The sequence below is a fragment of the Phragmites australis genome, chromosome 2, assembly GCF_958298935.1.
Source record: "Phragmites australis chromosome 2, lpPhrAust1.1, whole genome shotgun sequence".
NCBI lineage: Eukaryota > Viridiplantae > Streptophyta > Magnoliopsida > Poales > Poaceae > Phragmites > Phragmites australis.
In genome coordinates, this window is record NC_084922.1 from 14778306 (window position 1) to 14798334 (window position 20029).

General features: G+C 44.6%; 1 protein-coding gene across 1 annotated transcript; it reads left to right on the forward strand.

Annotated features, from left to right (window-relative positions):
- Positions 1 to 431: 431 nt before the first annotated feature.
- Positions 432 to 12770, forward strand: LOC133900567 (uncharacterized). The gene is made up of 6 exons (XM_062341750.1): positions 432 to 735; positions 1177 to 1579; positions 3875 to 4185; positions 4302 to 4364; positions 10595 to 11106; positions 11838 to 12770. The coding sequence occupies exons 2-6, from the start codon at positions 1242 to 1244 to the stop codon at positions 12486 to 12488; spliced, it is 1875 nt and encodes a 624-aa protein (XP_062197734.1). The 5' UTR covers positions 432 to 735; positions 1177 to 1241; the 3' UTR covers positions 12489 to 12770.
- The last annotated feature ends 7259 nt before the right edge of the window (positions 12771 to 20029 follow it).

Below are 20029 nucleotides of genomic sequence, written 5' to 3' on the forward strand. Positions count from 1 at the left end.
TACATACCTACATAAATTAGTGTAAAGAGGCACGAAGTAGACTAGATTGAGCGGTACTAGTTGCATTGGGAACCAAAGAGACGAAAGCTACCACGCCAAAAAAAACAACATTTCAACTAGTTATGCCGGTAACTATAACTCTGTTATAACTACTATGCCTAGAAAATAGCACTTTATTAGAACGGTGCCTAACCGTGAACCAAAACGCTAGGGTTTAGTTCCGCGGCAGGAGGAGGCTGCAACAACAGCTCCTTGACCTTGCGTGACCATGGACGATCACGAACTGCCTCAAGAACAAGCTGAGCCGTTGATTGGAACCGACCCCTCTGTCCTGTCCACAGGCATCGCACCCAAACCAAAAGCGAGGAGAGGGACACGAGTGAGCCGTAGCGGTCGTCTTCTCGTCTTCTCGCCCCTCCAGTTGTAAACAGCTCGCCGCCCCCCCCCCACCCCCACCTCCCACTGCTGCTATTGGAAACTACTGTAATTGCCTGCTCAGGCGAGGCCACCCTTCCTCCTCCTCCCTCCTCTCGGCTCCAAAATTGAAAGGCCCAGATCGATGGATGCTTCCTCCCCTCGCCTTCCCCCTCGCGATTGAGCGCCGGCCGGACCCCAAGCGGTCGCTTCCCAAGGAGTCCCCAATCCCGATTCCCCCAACGCCCCCTCACCTCATCCTGTTCCTGCGCCATAGCGATCCGCCCGGGCTGATGCTTGATTCTCCTTCCGCGCTCCTCGGTAAGCGTCCCCCCCCCCCCCCCCCCGGATTCTTTGCGGTGGAGAGTCCTGCGTGGTTCGAGTGCCCCGCCCTGTTCTTGCGGGGTCCTTTTGCGGCATCTTCGTGTGGATTTCGTCGTGCTGGGTGGGTCTCGTGCGGATTCCTTTGCTGCTGTTCAAGTGTTTCTCGCCCGCCCGTTCTCTAGGGTTCTCTTGCGGGCGTTTGGGGGGAGAATTCCGGGGAGGGGGTTTCTTGCGGATTCCTTTGGTCTTACTGAGTTGGTGATGGAATCCCCCCCAGGGGGTTATACAGGGTTCTCTTGCATTTCCGTGAGTTTTCTGTGACAGGATTGAGTTCTTCTTGCGGATGCTTGGAGCATTTCCGTGCGTTCGTTGTTTAGTTTCGTGATTCCTGCGAATTTTTCTTCTGTTGCTCAAGTGATCCGTCCGTTCCGTCCACAGGGTTCTTTTAGGGGAACTTTGGGGGAATTCCGGTGAGGTTCCTGTGGCCGCGCGGGGCTCTAGCCATGGCGCCCGCCCCGGCTCCGGCCATGGATGTTGAGGACGGAGGTGGCGGTGGTGCCAAGAACCAGAACAACGTGTTGGTGGTCAAATCCGAGAACGTCTCCACGGGGGGCTTCAAGGATGGTGGTGCTCTTGTCGTCCCTGGCTCCAAGCCTGCTGGTGGCCATCCGGTGGTGTCCCCTGAGTCTCTTAAAGACGAGGGAGGGGATACCACAGAATGCTCGAGTTCGTTTGGGGACACTTGCTCTGGGTTTGACGATGAGGCGGACGGTGGTGAACCAGAAGTGAATTCTCACATTTCGGCCCCTGCTGATGGTGGTCCGGCCTCGAGGCTACCTAGGTGAGTCTTTCTATCAGTTCCTAGTGTGCCCTGAATGTTACCTGTCTGATGATTCTGCAGTCATTGTTCATGATTGTATGTGCTTCTATCAGTTCCCAGTGTGCCCCGAATGTTACCTATCTGATGATTCTGCAGTCATTGTTCAGGATTGTATTTGTTTGTGTAAGACTGAACAGGTGTAAGACTAGGCTAGGTAGTTAGGCAGTGATGTGCTTAGTCTTGGGGGTTTTCCCGCTCCCGCACTCTCATGGGATAAAAAGGAAGGTTGTATTATGGATTCATCCGGTATATTATGCTGTAATTATTGCACCTTCCCATCAACATAGGTGATAACAAGAAAAGCTATCTAATTATTGCGCCCAGCCTGTCTGGGTTCGATCCCTGTGGTCGCAACCTATGCGTTTCATTTTCCGCGGAAGGGGTCTCCCTTTCCGTATACCCCCTAAAAAGAAAAAAAAAACATAGGTGATAACAAATGTAGGATCAGTGTCCCTAAAACAGACAGAAATAATTCAGTAATGTATGCGGTGTCTTGTATGCATAGTAATTAGTAACCCATGGTTGACATATTCCTTTTCCGGGAAAGCGTGGTTGTTCGACACATTTTGTCTATTATTTATGTAGGAAATAAGATACTTCAGGATCTAGGTCTTTTACTAGTTAGTGCTGGTAAAGGTCCCAGACGACTGATCAAACTTAGAGGTTGGTGATAGCACCTGATAGATTAAGACTGAAAATTCCTAAATTTTATATGCCCTCCGTCATGCTTGATCTCACTAAAAGTTGGATTTAATTTTCTTTTAGTTTAATGCCCATGCCCACTTTATCTAAGGATAATAGGAGCAGGTGGCTTGTTGGCAACAGCCAGAAAGATATGTATTACATCCTAAGAAATGCTATGTCACTAATGCCACGTATGTGTACCGTGATCAGAAATAACAATTACCAAATACTCATGGTTGTCATTTGTCAGGTAACTGTTAGAAAAGATAATTAAGTAAGTGGTAGCTGCTTCAAAAGCATTACAATAGTGCTTACTCCACCAGAACTTTGATACCAGCCACCAGGTCGACCAATTCCATGATAATCAGCACGGGGAACCACATATCTGTCAGTTGGACCAAACACCAAAGATGACACATAGAACACCAATATCCTTCTGGTTAGAGTTAGAGAGAAGGTATATTGGGTCAGAGTTGCCATTTTGTTTTGTTTTGGAAATTTCACATAGTGTTCTACTAAAATGGTATATGTTACGCATAGCAGTCCAAATTTTCAAAAGAAGTGCCTAGCCTGGGATTCCAACCCACGAAAAGCTATTACTTAGGGTGTGTTTGGTTGGTTGTACGAAGTTGAATGGGATGAGATCGTCCTAGATGGATAGGATGGTCCTAGATGAGGTGGTACAAGTAGGTTGTTTGGTTAGATGTATGGGATGGTACGAGAATGTGCTTGGTTGGATGTATTGGATATACGAGAACATGTTTAGTTGCTTAAAAGCCATGTATTAATCCATGCATAACTTAATTATTTTATAGAAATAATAATTTTTACATTTGTTATTATCAACAAACTATACTAATTAGTACTAATCATTACTAATTCCAGTTAATCATAACTTATGTTGTCAATAATCATCACTAAATACCCACAATAATAATTAGTTATGGTTAATAACATCTAATTGTAACTAATATTTAACTAAAAATCCTTAATAACCACTGATAGTCACTAATCATCACTAACCGCAAGTGATTAGCAGAGTTGACAAAATCTGTATGTGGTCGTTTAGCCGGTTTTGCCGCACAGCTCGGTACAATATCTTTTTGGTATATTCTAAGAATCTGAACTATCTCATTCTGGACGGAATGATGCGATTCAATGAACCAAACACCAATACTTGCTAAGATCCTGCACCAACTCATACATGTATCAGTTCATTCAGTCAACTGAACACACCCTTACTGATCGGAACCAGCATTTACGATATTGTAAATCATGTTTCCTGCTCATTACCTTCTTTGAGAGTATGCTTCTGATTTGTGCATGTTTATTTATGACATTCATGCTTTAAAACTGCAACACGTAGGTATGAACAAAGAAACCGATAATTGACCTACTGTTATGAGTGCTTCAAAGTGTTAGCTTACCTGTCATTTTATGGGTATAACTAGAATATAATTGGATTAAGCAGCTAAATGTTGCATATTGTTATAATTTTGTGACATGGAAATTTCTGTTATTCTGATACACTTAATTTTATGTAAATTTTGTAACATGTAATTTATCCTTTAGAAGGAAAAAGGTGACAGCTGAGTGGAGGAATGCTGTTCGTCCAATTCTGTGGAGATGCCAGTGGTTAGAGTTGCGCATGAAGGATCTTTCATCTCAAGTATCAAAGTATGATAGGGAGCTTGCTCTAGTCAAGAAGGAAAAAGAACTGCAACAGGCAGTAAGCAAAAGAAATGGTTCTATGCCAGAACCGATGCAGATTTGCAAAGGCCATGGAAACAGTAGCATGAAGAGGAGAAAGAGGAAGAGACATGAAGACACTTCAGACACCTCATTGTACATCAACAAGCACCAGATATTGTCATACTATTATGGTGCGACGTCCATTTATGTTCTCTTTGTTGGGATAGGACATCAATTTATTCATGGTCATATAGATTTTGCACTAGGTTTAGTTGTTAACGATAAGTGTTCTTTCAATCTTTTGCAGACAAACAAAATAAGGAAGCTGAAGCTGATGACCTCTTAACTGATGATGATTGTAGCAGTCCAGGTATGGATGTGCCCATCTGGTAGAACTCTAAAGTGGAGCTGAAACAAAAAGCATACTACTAAGCAAAGTTACAACATTAAACCGAGTTAGTGTTTGATGTAGTTGTGTGAAAATGCTTGCTTTTATTAGGCCACTTATGTTGATGTTTGTCAAATGCCAACGATAATTAATAATTAAGTCTTTAGGAAGCTAAAAAATTTATATGTCTGTCACTGTATCTTCGAGGAGTAACTTTTATCATATATCCTTTGTATTGGCTCCCTTACTAAAAGAACACATATTTCACATACGTTATTCACACTTTTGACCTTTTCCGGTTATCATTTTGCTGTCTTTCTAGATCTATTAAATTGATTTAATTGAATGCCATCTTTTGAAGAAACACGAAATACTTAATGGCAACTTGTTGTCGTAGGGTTCTTAATACAGACTCTCTTTGTTCTTTTTTACTTGTCATTTTGGACATTGACAGCCTCCAATACCTTTTTACTGTTCATAAATATGTAATTAAAAAGATTAAAAATATAACGATGTCACGACCTGTTCCCAGTCGTAGCGTGTAGTCGTGGAAGACGAGAGTCTTAGGCCTAAGGCCTCTGCCAGGAGCTGTGAGGAAGATAGCTGTGGCGCAAGAGGGGGGGGGGGGATAGACTGGGGTAGGAGAAGATAGACAGAGAAGGAGGAGATTGGGTAATGTCTGCTTGCTTAACTCCAAATTGTGCCCGGTATAAATAGGGCATTGCAAACTTGGCATGGAGAGTCCATGCCGCAATCCAAACCAACTCCTAATCCTTTCCTAAAAGACTAACCGAATATTACCTTCTTTAAATAACTCTATCTCTTGCCTAAACGACTTCTATCTCTTACTAAAAGCTCCCTTAACTTGAAACCTTCCTTTTATGGTGCCGGCGCCTAGCTCTCCAGCAGTATTGCAAGTCCCACATGACATCCCCCCTTGGAGATCAGCTCATCCTTGAGCTGAAATGTCGGATATTGGCACTTGAAATCGTCAATGGGAACCCACGAAGTCTTAGTGTTTGGCAGACCGTGCCATTGCACGAGGAGCTCCTTGACGCCACGCGCCAACCTTGCATGCACGACCACCAGGGGAGATGGACAAACACGCCCATGTTGCATGTCCGTCAATGGCGGAGAGTTGCTGGGTGTTGCACCGAAGAATGGTTTGAGGAGGCTGATGTGAAAAACATCATGAATTCGTGTGCGCGACGGCAATTGCAAACGATAAGCGACATCTCCAATCTAGGCCAAAACTTTGTAAGGTCCGTAGAAGTGCGGAGCAAGCTTTTGGTGAGCCTTGAGGGCTATGGAAGACGCTTGATAGTGTTGTAGGTGGAACTAGACCCATTGGCCCTCGTGAAAAACCATCGGCTGGTGGTGAAGGTCATATTGCCGCTTGTAGTACTGTTGAGCCTGCAGGAGATGTTCGCGCACGTCATGGAGTAGCAAGTCGCGATCAACGAACAATTGGTCAACTGCTGTAACCCGATAAGTGCCATCGTGCTGCCGCATAGAGTGGGTCACGGCCATAGACGACTTTGAAGGGTACCTCCTTTAATGATGACTCGAATGAAATGTTGTAACAATACTCAGCCCAGGACAACCAGCGCAGAAATTGGCGTGGCCGGTCACTGGCGAGGCAGCGTAGATACATGGCGGTGATCTTGTTCACAGCTTCCGTCTGCCAATCGGATTGGGGATGAAACGCCGAACTAAAGTTGAGCTTGACACCGGCGAGGCGGAAGAGTTCTTGCCAAAAGTTTCTCGTAAAGACCGGGTTGCGATCACTGACGATGGAGCTTGGAAACATGTGGAGCCGCACCGCCTCGTCAAAGAACTCTTGGCCAGTAGTGTATGGATGCGGCAACGACACAAAGTGGGCATATTTGGAGAAACGATCGACGATGGTGAGGATGACCGATTTCTGGTTGACTCGGGGTAGTCCTTTAATGAAATCCATCGAGATGTCCTCCTAGATACACGAAGGAACCTCCAGGGGCTGCAAGAGGCCTACCGACTGAAGCTACTCCACTTTGTTTCGCTTTCAAACTTGATAGTTGCAGATGAAGTCCTGGACGGTCCGCTTCATGTGCGGAGTATAGAAGTCCTGTTTAAGCTGAGCTAAGGTCTTCTGTATCCCCTCATGGCTGGTCGAGTGGCAGCCTCCACAACGGTTGAGAGGAGAGGCGAGGATGGATGGATGTAGACCTTCCAGTCATATAGGACTAGCCCCTCCTGTATGCTCCATGGTGCAGCCAGCTGACCGCCCAAAATCTGAGCCTTGATGGCGGCTAAATCAGTGCCCTCCTCGACCTCCTGCCGAAGCCCGTCGAAGAGGGCAAAGCTCAGAGTAGACAAGGCCATGAGTGTGGCCGAGTCGGCGTTGCGGCAGGAGAGGGCATCGGCAACCACATTATGCTTGCCTGGCTTATATGCCATGCGAAAATTGGAGCCAAGGAGTTTGCTCACCCAATGGTGTTTTGGGGTCGTCGAGAGGTGCTGATCGAGCAGAAATTTGAGGCTGTAGTGGTCAGTGCGGACGGCAAAAGGCTGACCCCAAACATACGGCCTCCAGTGTCGAATGGCTTGGACCAAGCCGATGAGCTCCCGCTCGTACGCCGCTAAGCGAGGTGCAATGACACGGTTGAAGAAGGCCACCAGACCACCGCCATGATGCAACACCCCACCAATGCCCATCCCGGAAGCGTCACACTCGATGATGATCTCCTTGTTGAAATCGGGAAATTGGAGGACTGGTGCTGAAGACAAGGCGATCTGGAGCGTGGTGAAGGCTGTAGTCGCCTCCTCGGTCCAATGAAACGCTTCCTTCTTGAGTAGCTTCGTGAGAGGCTCTGCGATCGTGCCGTAACCACAAATGAACTTGCGGTAGTAGCCCGCGAGCCCCAAGAATCCCTGTATGGTGTGCACGGTATGGAGAATAGGCCAATCCACTATGGCCTTGATCTTCTGGGTGTCCATCGCGACGTCATGCTTGGAGATGACATGATCGAGGTAGTTGATGGAGGTCTCGTCGAATAGGCACTTGGACCGCTTGAGGAACAGCTCATGTTGGAGTAGGAGGTGTAACACTGCACGCACGTGCTGTAGATGTTTGGACCAGGAGTCATTGTGGATCAAAATGTCGTCAAAAAACACAAGGACAAAGCGACGTAAGAACGGGCGAAGCACATCGTTCATAAGAGTCTGGAAAGTAGTTGGTGCATTTGGCAACCTGAATGGCATGACCATGAACTCAGAGGCCCTCGTGCGTTCGGAATGTTGTCTTTGCAATATTAGGCGGATGCATGAGCACCTGGTAGTACCCAGAACGGAGATCAAGCTTGCAGAAGAACTTGGCGCCGCAGTTCGTCCACCACTGGAATGAGGAACTTATCCTTGACCGTCTTATCGTTGAGGGTGCGGTAGTCGATGCAAAAGCACCAGGTGCCGTCCTGTTTCTTAACCAGCAGTATGGGCAAGGAGAATGGAGTGTGGCTGGGCCGGATGAGGCCCTGCCGGGCCATCTCGTCGCACTGTCGTTTGAGCTCGTCCTTGAGAAGTTGCAGGTAGCGATACGACCGAACTGCCACTGGCACCATCCTCAGTAGCAAATGTATGTGGTGGCTGTGGTGATGTTGTGGTGGCAGCCCTGTTGGCGTGACGAAGATCGGTGTGAATTCGTCCAACTGTTCATCAAGTTGAGGGAGCAGGGGAGCGCCCTGGGTACTGGAGCAGGCACACTTAGGCCCTCCCAAGTCACCTTGCAAGCGCCGTAGTGGAAGGAGACCGTCCTATTGGTGAAGTCCCAAAGTATGGGGCCCAGCGTCCCAAGCCACTGGGTGTCGAGCACCAAATAAAACTCCTCCAAGGGGATGACGTAGCAGTCGATGGCAAATTCCTCGTCACCCACCTGCAAAGGCAAGTCGCGACCAACCCCTGAGCTCGGAACGCACTCGCCATTGGCAACTATTACCTGGGGTCCTTGGCATTGTTGCAGTGTGATGCCGATGCGCTGCGCTATGGCCGTGTTGATGAAGTTATGTGTCGATCCCGTGTCGAGCAGGGCCGTAAGCGGCACGATGGCCAGACGGACCTGGATCTGCACCATGCAGCATGACCGAGGTTGGATGCCGGTCAATGCATAAAGGGATATGCTTGGTTCGTCGATGTCGTCGTCATCATTGCTGCTAGGCACGAGGAGGACGAACAGGCACCGACACTCGTGGCTGGGTGTGTAACGCTCGTCACAGTTGAAGCAAAGGCACGTCTCCCTGTGGGTTGCCATCTCTTCTGGGGTCAGGTGACGGCGGCGCATCGGCGGTCGTGGAGCGTGTGGTGCCCTCACTGATCCAGATGGTGTCCCTGCCGCTAGCGTCCCTAATGAAGTTGGTGAAGAGGCCGGGGGTGCCGCGGAGGCTGTCTTGTGGGGCGCCGCGCGGTGAGGTAGTAATTGAGTGTCGTGGAGAACCTCCTATGCCGCCAAGGCCTTGCATTCGTATGCCCGGGCCAACGCCATCACCATCTACAGACTAGCCGAGTTCTGAAGCTCGACGTCTGTGCGAATTAGCTCGACTACCCCTGGTGTGAAGAGCTACACCTGCTGGTGGGGTTGGAGGTGTTCGGCGCGGCAAAGGATCGGTAGGAAGTCGCGCTAGTAATCATCCACGGTCCCTGTTTACTGCAGCTCCTTGAGCTCACCCAATGGGCTGTGCCTGATGGATGGCCCAAAGCGTAGGTTGACGAACTCCTTGAAGTTGCGCCAGTTTGGTTCACCCTCGTCCCGCTCCAATTGGAAGTACCGTTGTTGAGTGACATCGGTGAGGTGGTACAAGGCGAGCCAAACCTTCTCGGACTCCACCATCTTTTGGCCCCGAAAAAATTGCTTGCAGCGCTGCAACCAGTCCAGGGGATCTTCCTTGTTGTCATACTTGGGGACCCGAGACGGTGGTAGCGGGGGGAGGGGTGGGTGGGTGGGTTGTGTGCTGTCGGTGCGCGGTGCGGTCGTATGACCCGCGTTGTGGTTGCCGCCTAGCAGCGGTAACAGGCCATCAGAGGGACGCTACTCCAGGGTCACAACACGACCGTACATGCTGGTGAGTTATTCTTGAAAGGACGTGATGGCACGGTTCGTGTTGGTGGAGTTCGCCGTGAGCTAGGCGAGTTGCTCTGTGATGGTACCGAGCTGGTCAGCAATGTGCGCGTCCTTCTCAGTACCCAAGACCGAAGTCTGTGATACCAAGTTGCCACGACCCGTTCCCGATCGCAGCATGTAGTCGTGGAAGACACGGCCTAAGGCCTCTGTTGGGAGCCGTGACGAAGATAGTTGTGGTGCAAGGGGGGGGGGGCATCTAATAGACTAGGGTAGGAGAAGATAGACGGAGGAGGAGGAGATTGGGTAATTTCTGCTTGCTTAACTCCAAATTGTGCCCGGTATAAATAGGGCATTACAAACTCGGCATGGAGAGTCCATGCCGCAATCCAAGCCAACTCCTAATCCTTTCCTAAAAGACTAACCAAATATTACCTTCTTTAAATAACTCTTGCCTAAACAACTTCTATCTCTTACTAAAAGCTCCCTTAACCTGAAACCTTCCTTCTATGCTGCCAGCGCCCTAGCTCTCCAGCAGTATTGCAGGCACCACATGACAAATGATTTGAAAGTATTTTCATGACAAATCTACTAATATCTTTTGATGTGACAAATATTTATACTTTTAGTGGTTAAGGTTTTAAATGTTTGATTGCATGCATTTTAAAATGAAATGCATTTGAGAACGAAGGGAATACTTGGTAGAAATGGTCTACCCTTGTATTTGTGAAGTAGCCAAGTAAATAGTTATTAGGATGTTTGTAAAATACATCTCCTGATTGTAAAGTACCCCCATGTTTGTAAAGTACCTGCATTTTTTATCTTAAAATATCTCTCCTGATTGTTTGTGAAGTAGCCAAGTAAATAGTTAATACATCCACGTGTTGAACTGTTGATTAGTGTCCAACATCTTACTCATTCTCTGTGGCAGATCAGATCATATGGTATCTGCAAATTTAGTACTAGTTTTGACATTCCTATTTTGGATGAATCAACGAAGGACACACTCTAGGAACTCAGAGTTTAGTTAATGCGCTAAATAATGCAATTAATCTCTGTTGTCTACCTAAGTAGTTTTCTCATCGCAAGTGCTAACTTTCTATTTTGTTCATTCCTTATACAGTTGATGGTGGTATCAGAGGTGGACTTGACACTGTTACATTGCTTGATGCCGAGGAATATGATATGATTTTCGAGCAACTTACTTTAAGGGACATTCTCTTGACAATCGATGGGGTCCAGTCTCAAGTTCATTTGCTGCAAGATCGTGTCAGCAAGGCTCATTCTGAAGAAGAAAAGTTGGCATTTCCTGAGAACAATACTCATGTCAGGTTGGCTCGGAAGAGGCAGAATACTCAAAAGCGCTCATTCTCTTACACAAAGTGTCGATATAGTAAACCACAGAAAAAGAAGAATCTAAACATTTTGCTGAAGGATGATGATGGACCAGCTTTTGCAGCGAGACCTGCTTTGTCTGACAAGGAAACTGATGGTCTTTTAAAAGATGCAAGTGGGAATGCTGAAGAAAAAAGTGGTGAGTGGAATCACTCACTGGATAAAGCCATCACTGTGGACCTACTCTTGGGTGTTGACAGTTCCCTACCAAATGGTCATTTGGGGGATTTGTGCAAAGAAGTAAAGTCTTTGGTCCTTTGCTTGTTCTTGTTCCGCTTTTAATTTGTTAAAGCTTGTTTGGATTTGGGTTGATCCTCTCAGAGTTACTGCTTACAAGTTGGAATCCAAATCCGCCTATATCTTGTATGCACAGAGTAGGCTTGGATTTATAAAGCCCCTGTTTACTATCTATAGAAAATAAAGCAAACATTATATTGCACCTGATAAAATATTGTGGGTATGACTTGTCTAGTTTTGAATAAAAAAAGTGTAATCTCCATGTAAACAACTTTTCCCCTAGGAACCCAGAATTTGTAATTATATCTTGGACATGGGATATGGGCCCCTTGCCAGATGTTCAGCTTGTTATGCATATAGTGCCAGTACTAATCTAAAATTTATAAGGATGTTTGTAAATGAGATCCAACCAGAATTCAATGTCTACGGTATCAGGACAGGTACAAGGCATCCCCAGTGACAATTGCAGGTCATAAAATTGAAGTGATTAATTTATAACTTCAGTTACAAAGATGCAGTACTAGTAATTTAGTATGTTATGTTTCTATGGCAGTTTTGAAATTTTTCTTAGATAGTTGTGGAGCTGTGGTTATGTCATATTCAGTATTTCATTATCTAAAAGCTATTTCACTGATTAAGAACCATTTCTGGAAAATATGGTGAATGTCTTAGCTTCTTGGGCAATATGTTTGCTTTGACATTTAGTTGATACTATTACCGTTTCTTTTTCACAGAACACTGATGATATCCTCATAGACAATCAAGCAGCCAATGAAGGCTGTCAGCAGTTTGAGAAGGTCAAGCGTCTGCTTTCTGAAACTTCATCCAAAGGCCAGAACACTTCTGCACCAGTGGAAACGAAGAGCACTTCTGCTCCAGTGAAAGTTGATGGTACTTCTCCACCACTCAATGTAGAGAGTACTTCTGCTCCAGTGGTGAAACAAGAAACATTCCTAGAAAAATCAACCATGATGAAGCCTGCCTGCCCTGGTAAGAAACAGGGGCAGAAATCCAAGAACAAGAAGAAAGGCGGGGGTTCTGCATGGTCGATCAAGAAGCAGAGTAAAGAGGCCACCAAAATACCTGTTGCAAAACAGAAAACTGAGAGCATGTCCTCTGCCGCAGAGGAGATGGAATTCATGACCCCTCTTTCTGCTTGGAAGAAGTGTAAAACTGGGAAGTCGTCCTTGGCATCAAAGAAACAGAAAACTGGAAAGTCATCCTCAGCAGCAAATAAGTGGAAAACTGAAAACTCATCCTCAGCTGCAAAGAAGCAGGAGGCTGAGAGCACCCCTTCCAAGCTGAAGATTGAAAAGGCTGTGCTGGTGGCTGTAAATAGCAGGAGGAGCCAAAGGGTCCGGAAGCCTAAAGTGTTTACTGAATGAAGCGGAGCGGCCTCTCCAGGTCGTGATGATGTGTATGTATCATCAGCATAGGGATTGTTGATTTATGTCTCTTCCCTTCTGTCTCGCCGCTCAAGTTTGTTGCCATATAGGAATAAGTGATTGATCGTCATGTAAGTTAGTGTACATATCAGCCTGCCTAGGTAAAGAAAGTCTGGAATGGTTGGTTAGCCTTACCCTTTCCTTCTGGGGTACCAAACTAACAATGTCATGTCGTGTTACCTGTGTATCAGAAAAGGAAAAAAAAGGAGAGAAATTTATGTACTTGTGTTCATAGTTCCTGTTGTGCTGCAAAGATGATTGCAACTTTGTTTGCTGCATCTCTGTGTCTGCACCGCGCAATTTGTCCGGACTCTGGTCTTTTCAAATGTATTCGCAAAAAAAAAAGGAAAAATCTATTTAAATGTGGTTCGGCTTTGCAGCTAACTAAACCTGTGTGATTTCAGTCTTGAAAGCAAGATTGGGTACTCTGGTCATTTAGGAAACAGCGAGGCTGGTATGGTAGCTGATACCGTGGCCAGGCTGAGCTTACAGTTTCTGCACCGGTGGGTGGTGACTCTTGAGACGCAACACAACAAATAATGCAAGGACTGTGATGCACCTAACCAGTTCCGTGCTCTGGAATCGGGAAGAGATCGGTCGTATGGGGTGCTGCAATTGCAGCTTCCCGATCCAGCTACTTGAGCAGTGCTAACAGTACTCGGCTGCTAGCACAGATGAAGAAAGGACCTTGGAGGTGGTTGATGCCAAGCCCAACGGCCATGGGCCATGAATGCAGTTAAGCTGCCTGTGATGGTTCATGAAATTGTACTCTTGCAGTAGTATGGGAATGAGCATTGGCCATACAATGATTCAAGTGACCGACCGTCACTTGATCGCCCATGTCGGCGACGCCAAGAGCTTTCTTTACACGAAACTAACCATCCGTTCGAAATTCGTGAAACGCGAGCCATGGCCGAGAAGAACGCTTTATCCATATCCATGGTTGCATCTTGCATCCTGAATTATGACTTGTGAGACGAAAGGTAGGAGAGGAGACTGTACATACAGCTTATAGCTTCCTTCCTGCCTGCCTGACAGGCGCGAACTCTGGTAAGTGATAAATCTACGAGCACTTCACCATGAAATACGTCGCAATCCATGGTAAAGCCGCAAAGCTCGTGTAACCAACGTACAGAGAGAAACAGCTCTTGTCGTACTCGACCTTCAATGTGGTAGCCAAAACAGGGCAGGCAGGAGCAGCTCCGCTGAAAGGAAAGGGCCACCTACTCACCTGCTTGCCTGACTTGCGCCGCTCCTCTTGTTGGAATCTGTACGTGAAACTCGACCACTGTTGCACCGATCACTACCAAGTACTGACCATGTGAAATCTCAGAGTCGAGGGAAAACACTTAAATCTCCTAAATTCAGTTCTTCTTCTTCTTCAAAAAAAAAAGATACAATAAGCCTAATACACAGCGTGGCAAAGATCTTCTCCAAGGTATTAGCTAACCGCCTAGCACAATTTGCCCAAAGTCAGAGTGCCTTTGTGAAGAAAAGATGCATTCATGGCAACTTTCTGTACGTGCAGAATTTGGTGAAGGATCTACATTGCAAAGGAATACCACCATTCTTCCTTAAGCTAGACATATCAAAGGCTTTTGATTATGTGAGTTGGCCCTGCCTCCCGAAGTACTAGCGCATCTGGGCTTTGGAGCAAGGCGGAGAGATTGGATTAGTCTCATTCTCTCAACTTCTTCGTCGAGGGTAGTGCTAAATGGATGCCTAGGCAGACCAGTCATGCATTCCAGGGGACTCAGGCAATGCGACCCTCTCTCGCCAATGTTGTTCATCCTTGCCATAGATCCCCTACAACACATCTTACATCTTGCAACAGAAAGAAAAAAATTCTGAAGCCTATGCTAACAAGGTCGGCTAAAATAAGGATATTACTATATACGGATGATATGGCAATTTTTGCTAATCCGGATAGGAATGAACTAAAAGTGATCACAGAGATTCTTAAAGTGTTTGGAGAGGCATCTGACCTTCAAACAAACCTCGGCAAGACTGATATTCTCCCGACACGATGCGGGAACATAGATTTGCCGGATATACGGCAGAATTGCTCGACAAAACTGAAGGAATTCCCATGCAAATATCTGGGACTCCCATTACACACTCGGAAGTTCAGAAATGTGGAATTTCAGCCTCTAATTGACAAAGTAGGAGCACGCCTAGTCGCATACCGGGTGGAAAAGAAAGCATTTGAACTGAGCAGGCAGGATGGCCCTCACCAAATCGGTGCTCTCATCGATAGTGACATACCACTTCACAATTTTTGAGCTTCCAAAATGGGTCATAAAGAGGATCGACAAAATTAGGCGGAATTTCATTTGGAAGGGAGATGACTCGGAAAATGTGAGTGGAGGGTACTGCCAAGTAAATTGGCAAACAGTCTATTGGAGGGCTCGGGCGTAGCCGATCTCAATCGTTTCGGTATAACACTATGGTTCAGATGGCTTTTGTACCATGAGCAGCGACTGTGGAATGGAATGCAGCTGTCGTGAAAAGAATTAGAGAGAAGCCTATTTGCTGCATCAACCATAATACACCTGGGGAATGGTTGCAAGGCCTCCTTTCGGAAGGATAGGTGGCTGCAACCTGCAAGTCAATGCACCAAAGAGACGTAGTGCCCAACCTATTTGCAATTGCAAGGTTCAAAAATAGAAAAGTAAACAAGAAGCTGCAGAAACAACAATTGGGTAAGATCAGTAAGAACAATACAAAGTGCGCAACAACTCAAGGAATTCGTCGTCCTCTAGAACAAGATCTAATCCGTAACAATTCAACCAAATCAAGAAGATTCAATTATGTGGAGATGGACGACTCATGGTACATAGCAAAATCAGCATACATTGTGTAGTACACAGGTGGCATAACGAAATTCAATTCAAAAGGCTTATGGAAAGCTAAGACCGAATTGAAAGCAATAATTTTTGTTTGGATCCTACTACTCTTAACATTACAATTTGGCAACTCAAGGATGGCCTCATAATCCCATATGCCCACTGTGTAACCATGAACCGGAGACATAGCACTTGCTTAAAGATTGTGAGTTCACACAAGAAGTTTGGAGCAAAACTGAACTATGAAATAATTGGACCAATCAACCAGCCACCACGCTGCAGAGTACCATGGCCGAATGGTGGAAACCACGCCTTAAAAATGCTCCCAAAATAGAAAGGAGGGAGGTAGTAGGAGGCATTGTATATATGTGGTGGAATACATAGAAAGAAAGAAATATACGATTTTTCAAGGGAACCGAAATGCAGGCCGAGCGGGTTGCTTACATAGTGCAAGAGGACATTGGAGCAAGAAGGATGGCCTACCAAACCGACAACGAGACACAACTGCAAGGAGATCAACCAAATGCATAGAAAATGTTTTTTATTGTTTCGGTGTTCTTTACCAGTTCTATTGTCCATCTTGTAATAATAACCTATGATTGATGTATTGCAAAGCCCATTGTTTAAGTATGTAACTATGTAAATTTCTTTCTTTCTTCTAATTAAAATGCAACGCTCCTGCAATTTTTCTAAAAAAAAATTCAATGGTCCTAGCATAGGGTTAGTATGTTTTGGTGATTAATGTCAATATAGCCAATAAGACTAACATGATATGCTAGTATATAAGGTTTAGTCTAATTGATGCTATGCCATAAACTTGGGGAATCAAACACCTCAAAGAGTAACAATTCAAGATTAGATAAGTGATCATGGTGTTAAAAGCATCATAATGTAGACTAGCAACTGCACACGTGTTTCACACATGTTGAATCAATCCAGTATATAGCAATCTGAATAAGTAGAAAAAATAGCATAACAAAATAGAGATTTGCATACACGAAATTCGCAACATGATTATGTAGTTTTAGGAGGGAGGAAAATAACGAGTACCTAGACAGGAGGGTGGAGGGGACCGTATCATTTAGAGTTGGCCGTCCGTAGCAATACTGTGAGGAGGATCAAGATGGTGACTAATTTGTGAGGGGATGAAAACAATTCTCGTGTAGTACCTTGGTGTAAAGATAACGCTACGGAGACGACCTTCGTGGTAGATGGTGGGCATCGGCACCCTCTCTAGAATGTTAGCGCTGTAGGCGAAGTGCAGGAGTTGTCGCACCCTCTGGAGAAACCCGATAGTGAATGTATGGAAGGTAAATATTAGACGTCTAGGTATAGAAGATAAATAATAGGAGATTGAATGCATTTTTGGAATGTATATTGGACGTCTAGGTATGGAAAGCAAATAATTAGAGATTAAATGTATTTTTGGAAAGAGAAACATAGTTCAATTTTGCACGGTGACCGCTTGTGAGGAACGATAATGTCATAAGAGGAGTGGTGAATTATGACATTTAGAAACTATTCGAGTCTAAAAACTTCACAAGATAAATCTATCTTAATTTCTATCTAAATGTGTCTAGGTTTATCTAGTGTGTCTACTCTATCGCTTAAGAGAATTGCAACATACTCTGGCAAGGTAAATTGCAAGTATATAAATGTGAAAACGTAAATAAGGTAGAGAGACAAACTCGACATAAGAGATTTTTATCCTGCGGTATCGATGGCATGAATGTCACCTCTAATCCATATTGGAGCTCCACAAAGGATATACTCCTGGTCAGCACGACTCTCCCAATCACTGCTCTCAAGCACGATGAGCCACCAAGCCACCAAGACAAGGTCTCAAGCATGATGAGCCACCAAGGCAAGGTCTCATCACTAGCATCTCTTTCGGTCACCTGCCACCGTGATCACTTCAGAGCTTGAGCCACCAAGGCAAGGGTCTCCACGTCCCCATACACGTGTCTTGTCGTCGCTCCACATCAAGTGGGAGGGTCAACAAGCTTGAGCCACCAAGACCTAAGATGTTGGTGAGTCACCAAGACTCCAAGGAGCTGACGTGCCAATCGATACAAGCTAGGATCACTCCTGGATCCCTTCTTCAAGTTGCAGCACCTAGTTACAACTCACTCTAGACCTATAAGCACTAAACACTCTCTAATCTTGTGCTTAATCATCTTAGATGATCACTTTAAGCACTTTGGTGGCTTGGATGTCTTCTCAAGTGTATATGAGCTGCCTCTAGACTCCAACATCATGCCACACCTTCAAATGATTGAGTGAAGGGGTATTTATAGCCTCAAACGGCCAACTAGCCGTTTTTTCAACGGCTCTGAAAAGCTGTTAACACCGGATGATCTGGTGAGAATAGTAGTACTTACACCAGATCATTCGGTGAATACAAACTCAGAAACTACATGTTGTAACTCTACTCAAAGCCTCTGTGGACACCGGACATTCCGATGTGCCTCCAAATCCATCACTGGACCTTTCGGTGAGTTATCTTGAGCTAGACTGCGCCACTTCTTCTCTGTGTAAAATTCTCCGGTGCATTCATCTCTGTGATCACCGGACTATCCGGTGAGTTGATCTTCATTCTTCAGCACTTTCAGTCACTTCTGCAAGAAATGCTACGATGCTATACTCCGATGTGCACAAACCAAGCACTGAACCTTCCGGTGGGTTGATCTTAGTTCTTTGCACTTGCATTCTTCTCTGTAAGAAAATGTTCTGGTGCTATCCAGTGCAGATCACCAGACTATCCTGTGAGATCCTCAGCCTTCTCCCCTTTGTCAGAAATACTCTGGTGAGTTCAACACACAGAGCACCGGACTATCCGGTGAGACTATCATTCTCTATGCACAATGCTCCAGTGAGTGTAAACTCTACTACATTAGACTATCTAGTGAGGTCAATTTTCCTAGGACTTCTCCAATTCAATTAAACTTTGTTTCGGCTGTGATTGCTTCTTGATGTATTGCATCCATGATACCTACTAATACTTATTTTTGACAAACAAGTTAGTCACAATAACTATGTTGTCATTAATAACCAAAATCACAATTATGGCATAATAGGATCATTTTCGCTACAATCTTCCATTTTTGGTGATTGATGACAACAGAACCAAAACAAGTGGCAAATAATAAATGATACTAATCGTAATGAGCACAAAACCTTACCAAATTGCTTAGATGCATCTTCTTACCATTTAGTCCCTCTTTGTTGTGGATCCCAATTTCTTCATTGCCACTATCTCCCTTGATCGACCCATGCAAGAGCTTCTCCCTCTTTGTCGACCTAGATGCCTCATGTTGCTTCTTGTATCATATTTTTCTCTTATTTGTCAACTTCGGTATTCCTAGACATCTTGTATCTTGCTTCTTGATTTGATCTTAAAACTTCTTTCTCTTTGTCAATAATCTCAAAAAGGGTTACAAACATATGTCGAACTCGAGTAAGAGTGTTAGAGCAAATGGAAGAGAACTTCATAAATCATGATCCAATGAAATGATACCAATTAAAAAGATATAACAATTGTAAGGATATAATTTATGATACCAATTGTGAGGATAGGAGGCATTGATATAAAAAAAGAACGAATAAGGATCATAATTCATGAAACTCACATGATATAATCTAAACTCCCTATTTATACGTACATATATATAATGAAACCCATTTGTGAATACCACTTGTAGGAATGTAGTAATATATGCACATATAGATAATAAGTAGAGCTAGAAAGTTTAGGACATATCATGAATGGAGGTAGCTTAAATGTAGAAATAAATTGACAATGATACCAATTGAAACATTTAAGTATTGCATACTTCCGGGGACGTCTTGATTTCTCTATGATACTGCAAAAGATACATCTAGCAACACATGTTAGTCTCAAAATCACAATCCATAGAATATACTCCCCCTAAATGTGTGCATACAAGTTTTGAATACTTGCGAGATATATGCACTTGTTATTAATAACAATGGGGAAAGATACCCTATAGATTGAATCATAGCATATAAAAGATCCAATTATGAAACTAATACCATGAAAAAAATCTACAACTAATAAACTATATAGGTTGCTAATACGAAAGAGAGAAACACATGCAACCTACCATATAAAAACCTACACTAGGCATTGCAATAAATTGAAATAAGCACAACCCTAGACAAGGCAAATGAGCTATAACAATTGAAAGATTTTGCATCTAGCTTCATTACATTTTTACCTTTAGATAGGGATTTAGGTATATGATGATCAAGATCTTCATTAAAACACCCAATCTTATATACTTAGCTTCTTTGCTTAAATCTTCACTTCATTTTGTGAGTCAAGTCTCCAAATCCCATAGCCACTTCAGGCTTCAAGTCTTCGTTGGAACCCAAACCGATTAGGGTCCTTCATGTTGGTGATGACTTCCTTGGCACCCAAATATGTTGGTTCTATTCTTTGTCCCAACTATATATACAACCACCTTGCCATTGTTCTTCTTTTTGAGCTTGTAGTAGTTGCTCTTGGTCTTGGTTTTATAGTTAGGTTTGGTGTAGATGTTTGAGGTCTTATTGGACAGGTTTATTGCTTTCTTCTTCTCCTTTGTCTCCTTCTTGACTAGCTTGCATTAGAAG

Bases quoted from the DNA above. Each gene is read 5' to 3' on its own strand.
- LOC133900567 (XM_062341750.1), top strand. From the start codon at position 1,242: ATGGCGCCCGCCCCGGCTCCGGCCATGGATGTTGAGGACGGAGGTGGC. The intron at 4,186-4,301 runs GTGCGACGTCCA...AATCTTTTGCAG, and splicing joins GATATTGTCATACTATTATG to ACAAACAAAATAAGGAAGCT. The intron at 4,365-10,594 runs GTATGGATGTGC...TTCCTTATACAG, and splicing joins TGATGATTGTAGCAGTCCAG to TTGATGGTGGTATCAGAGGT.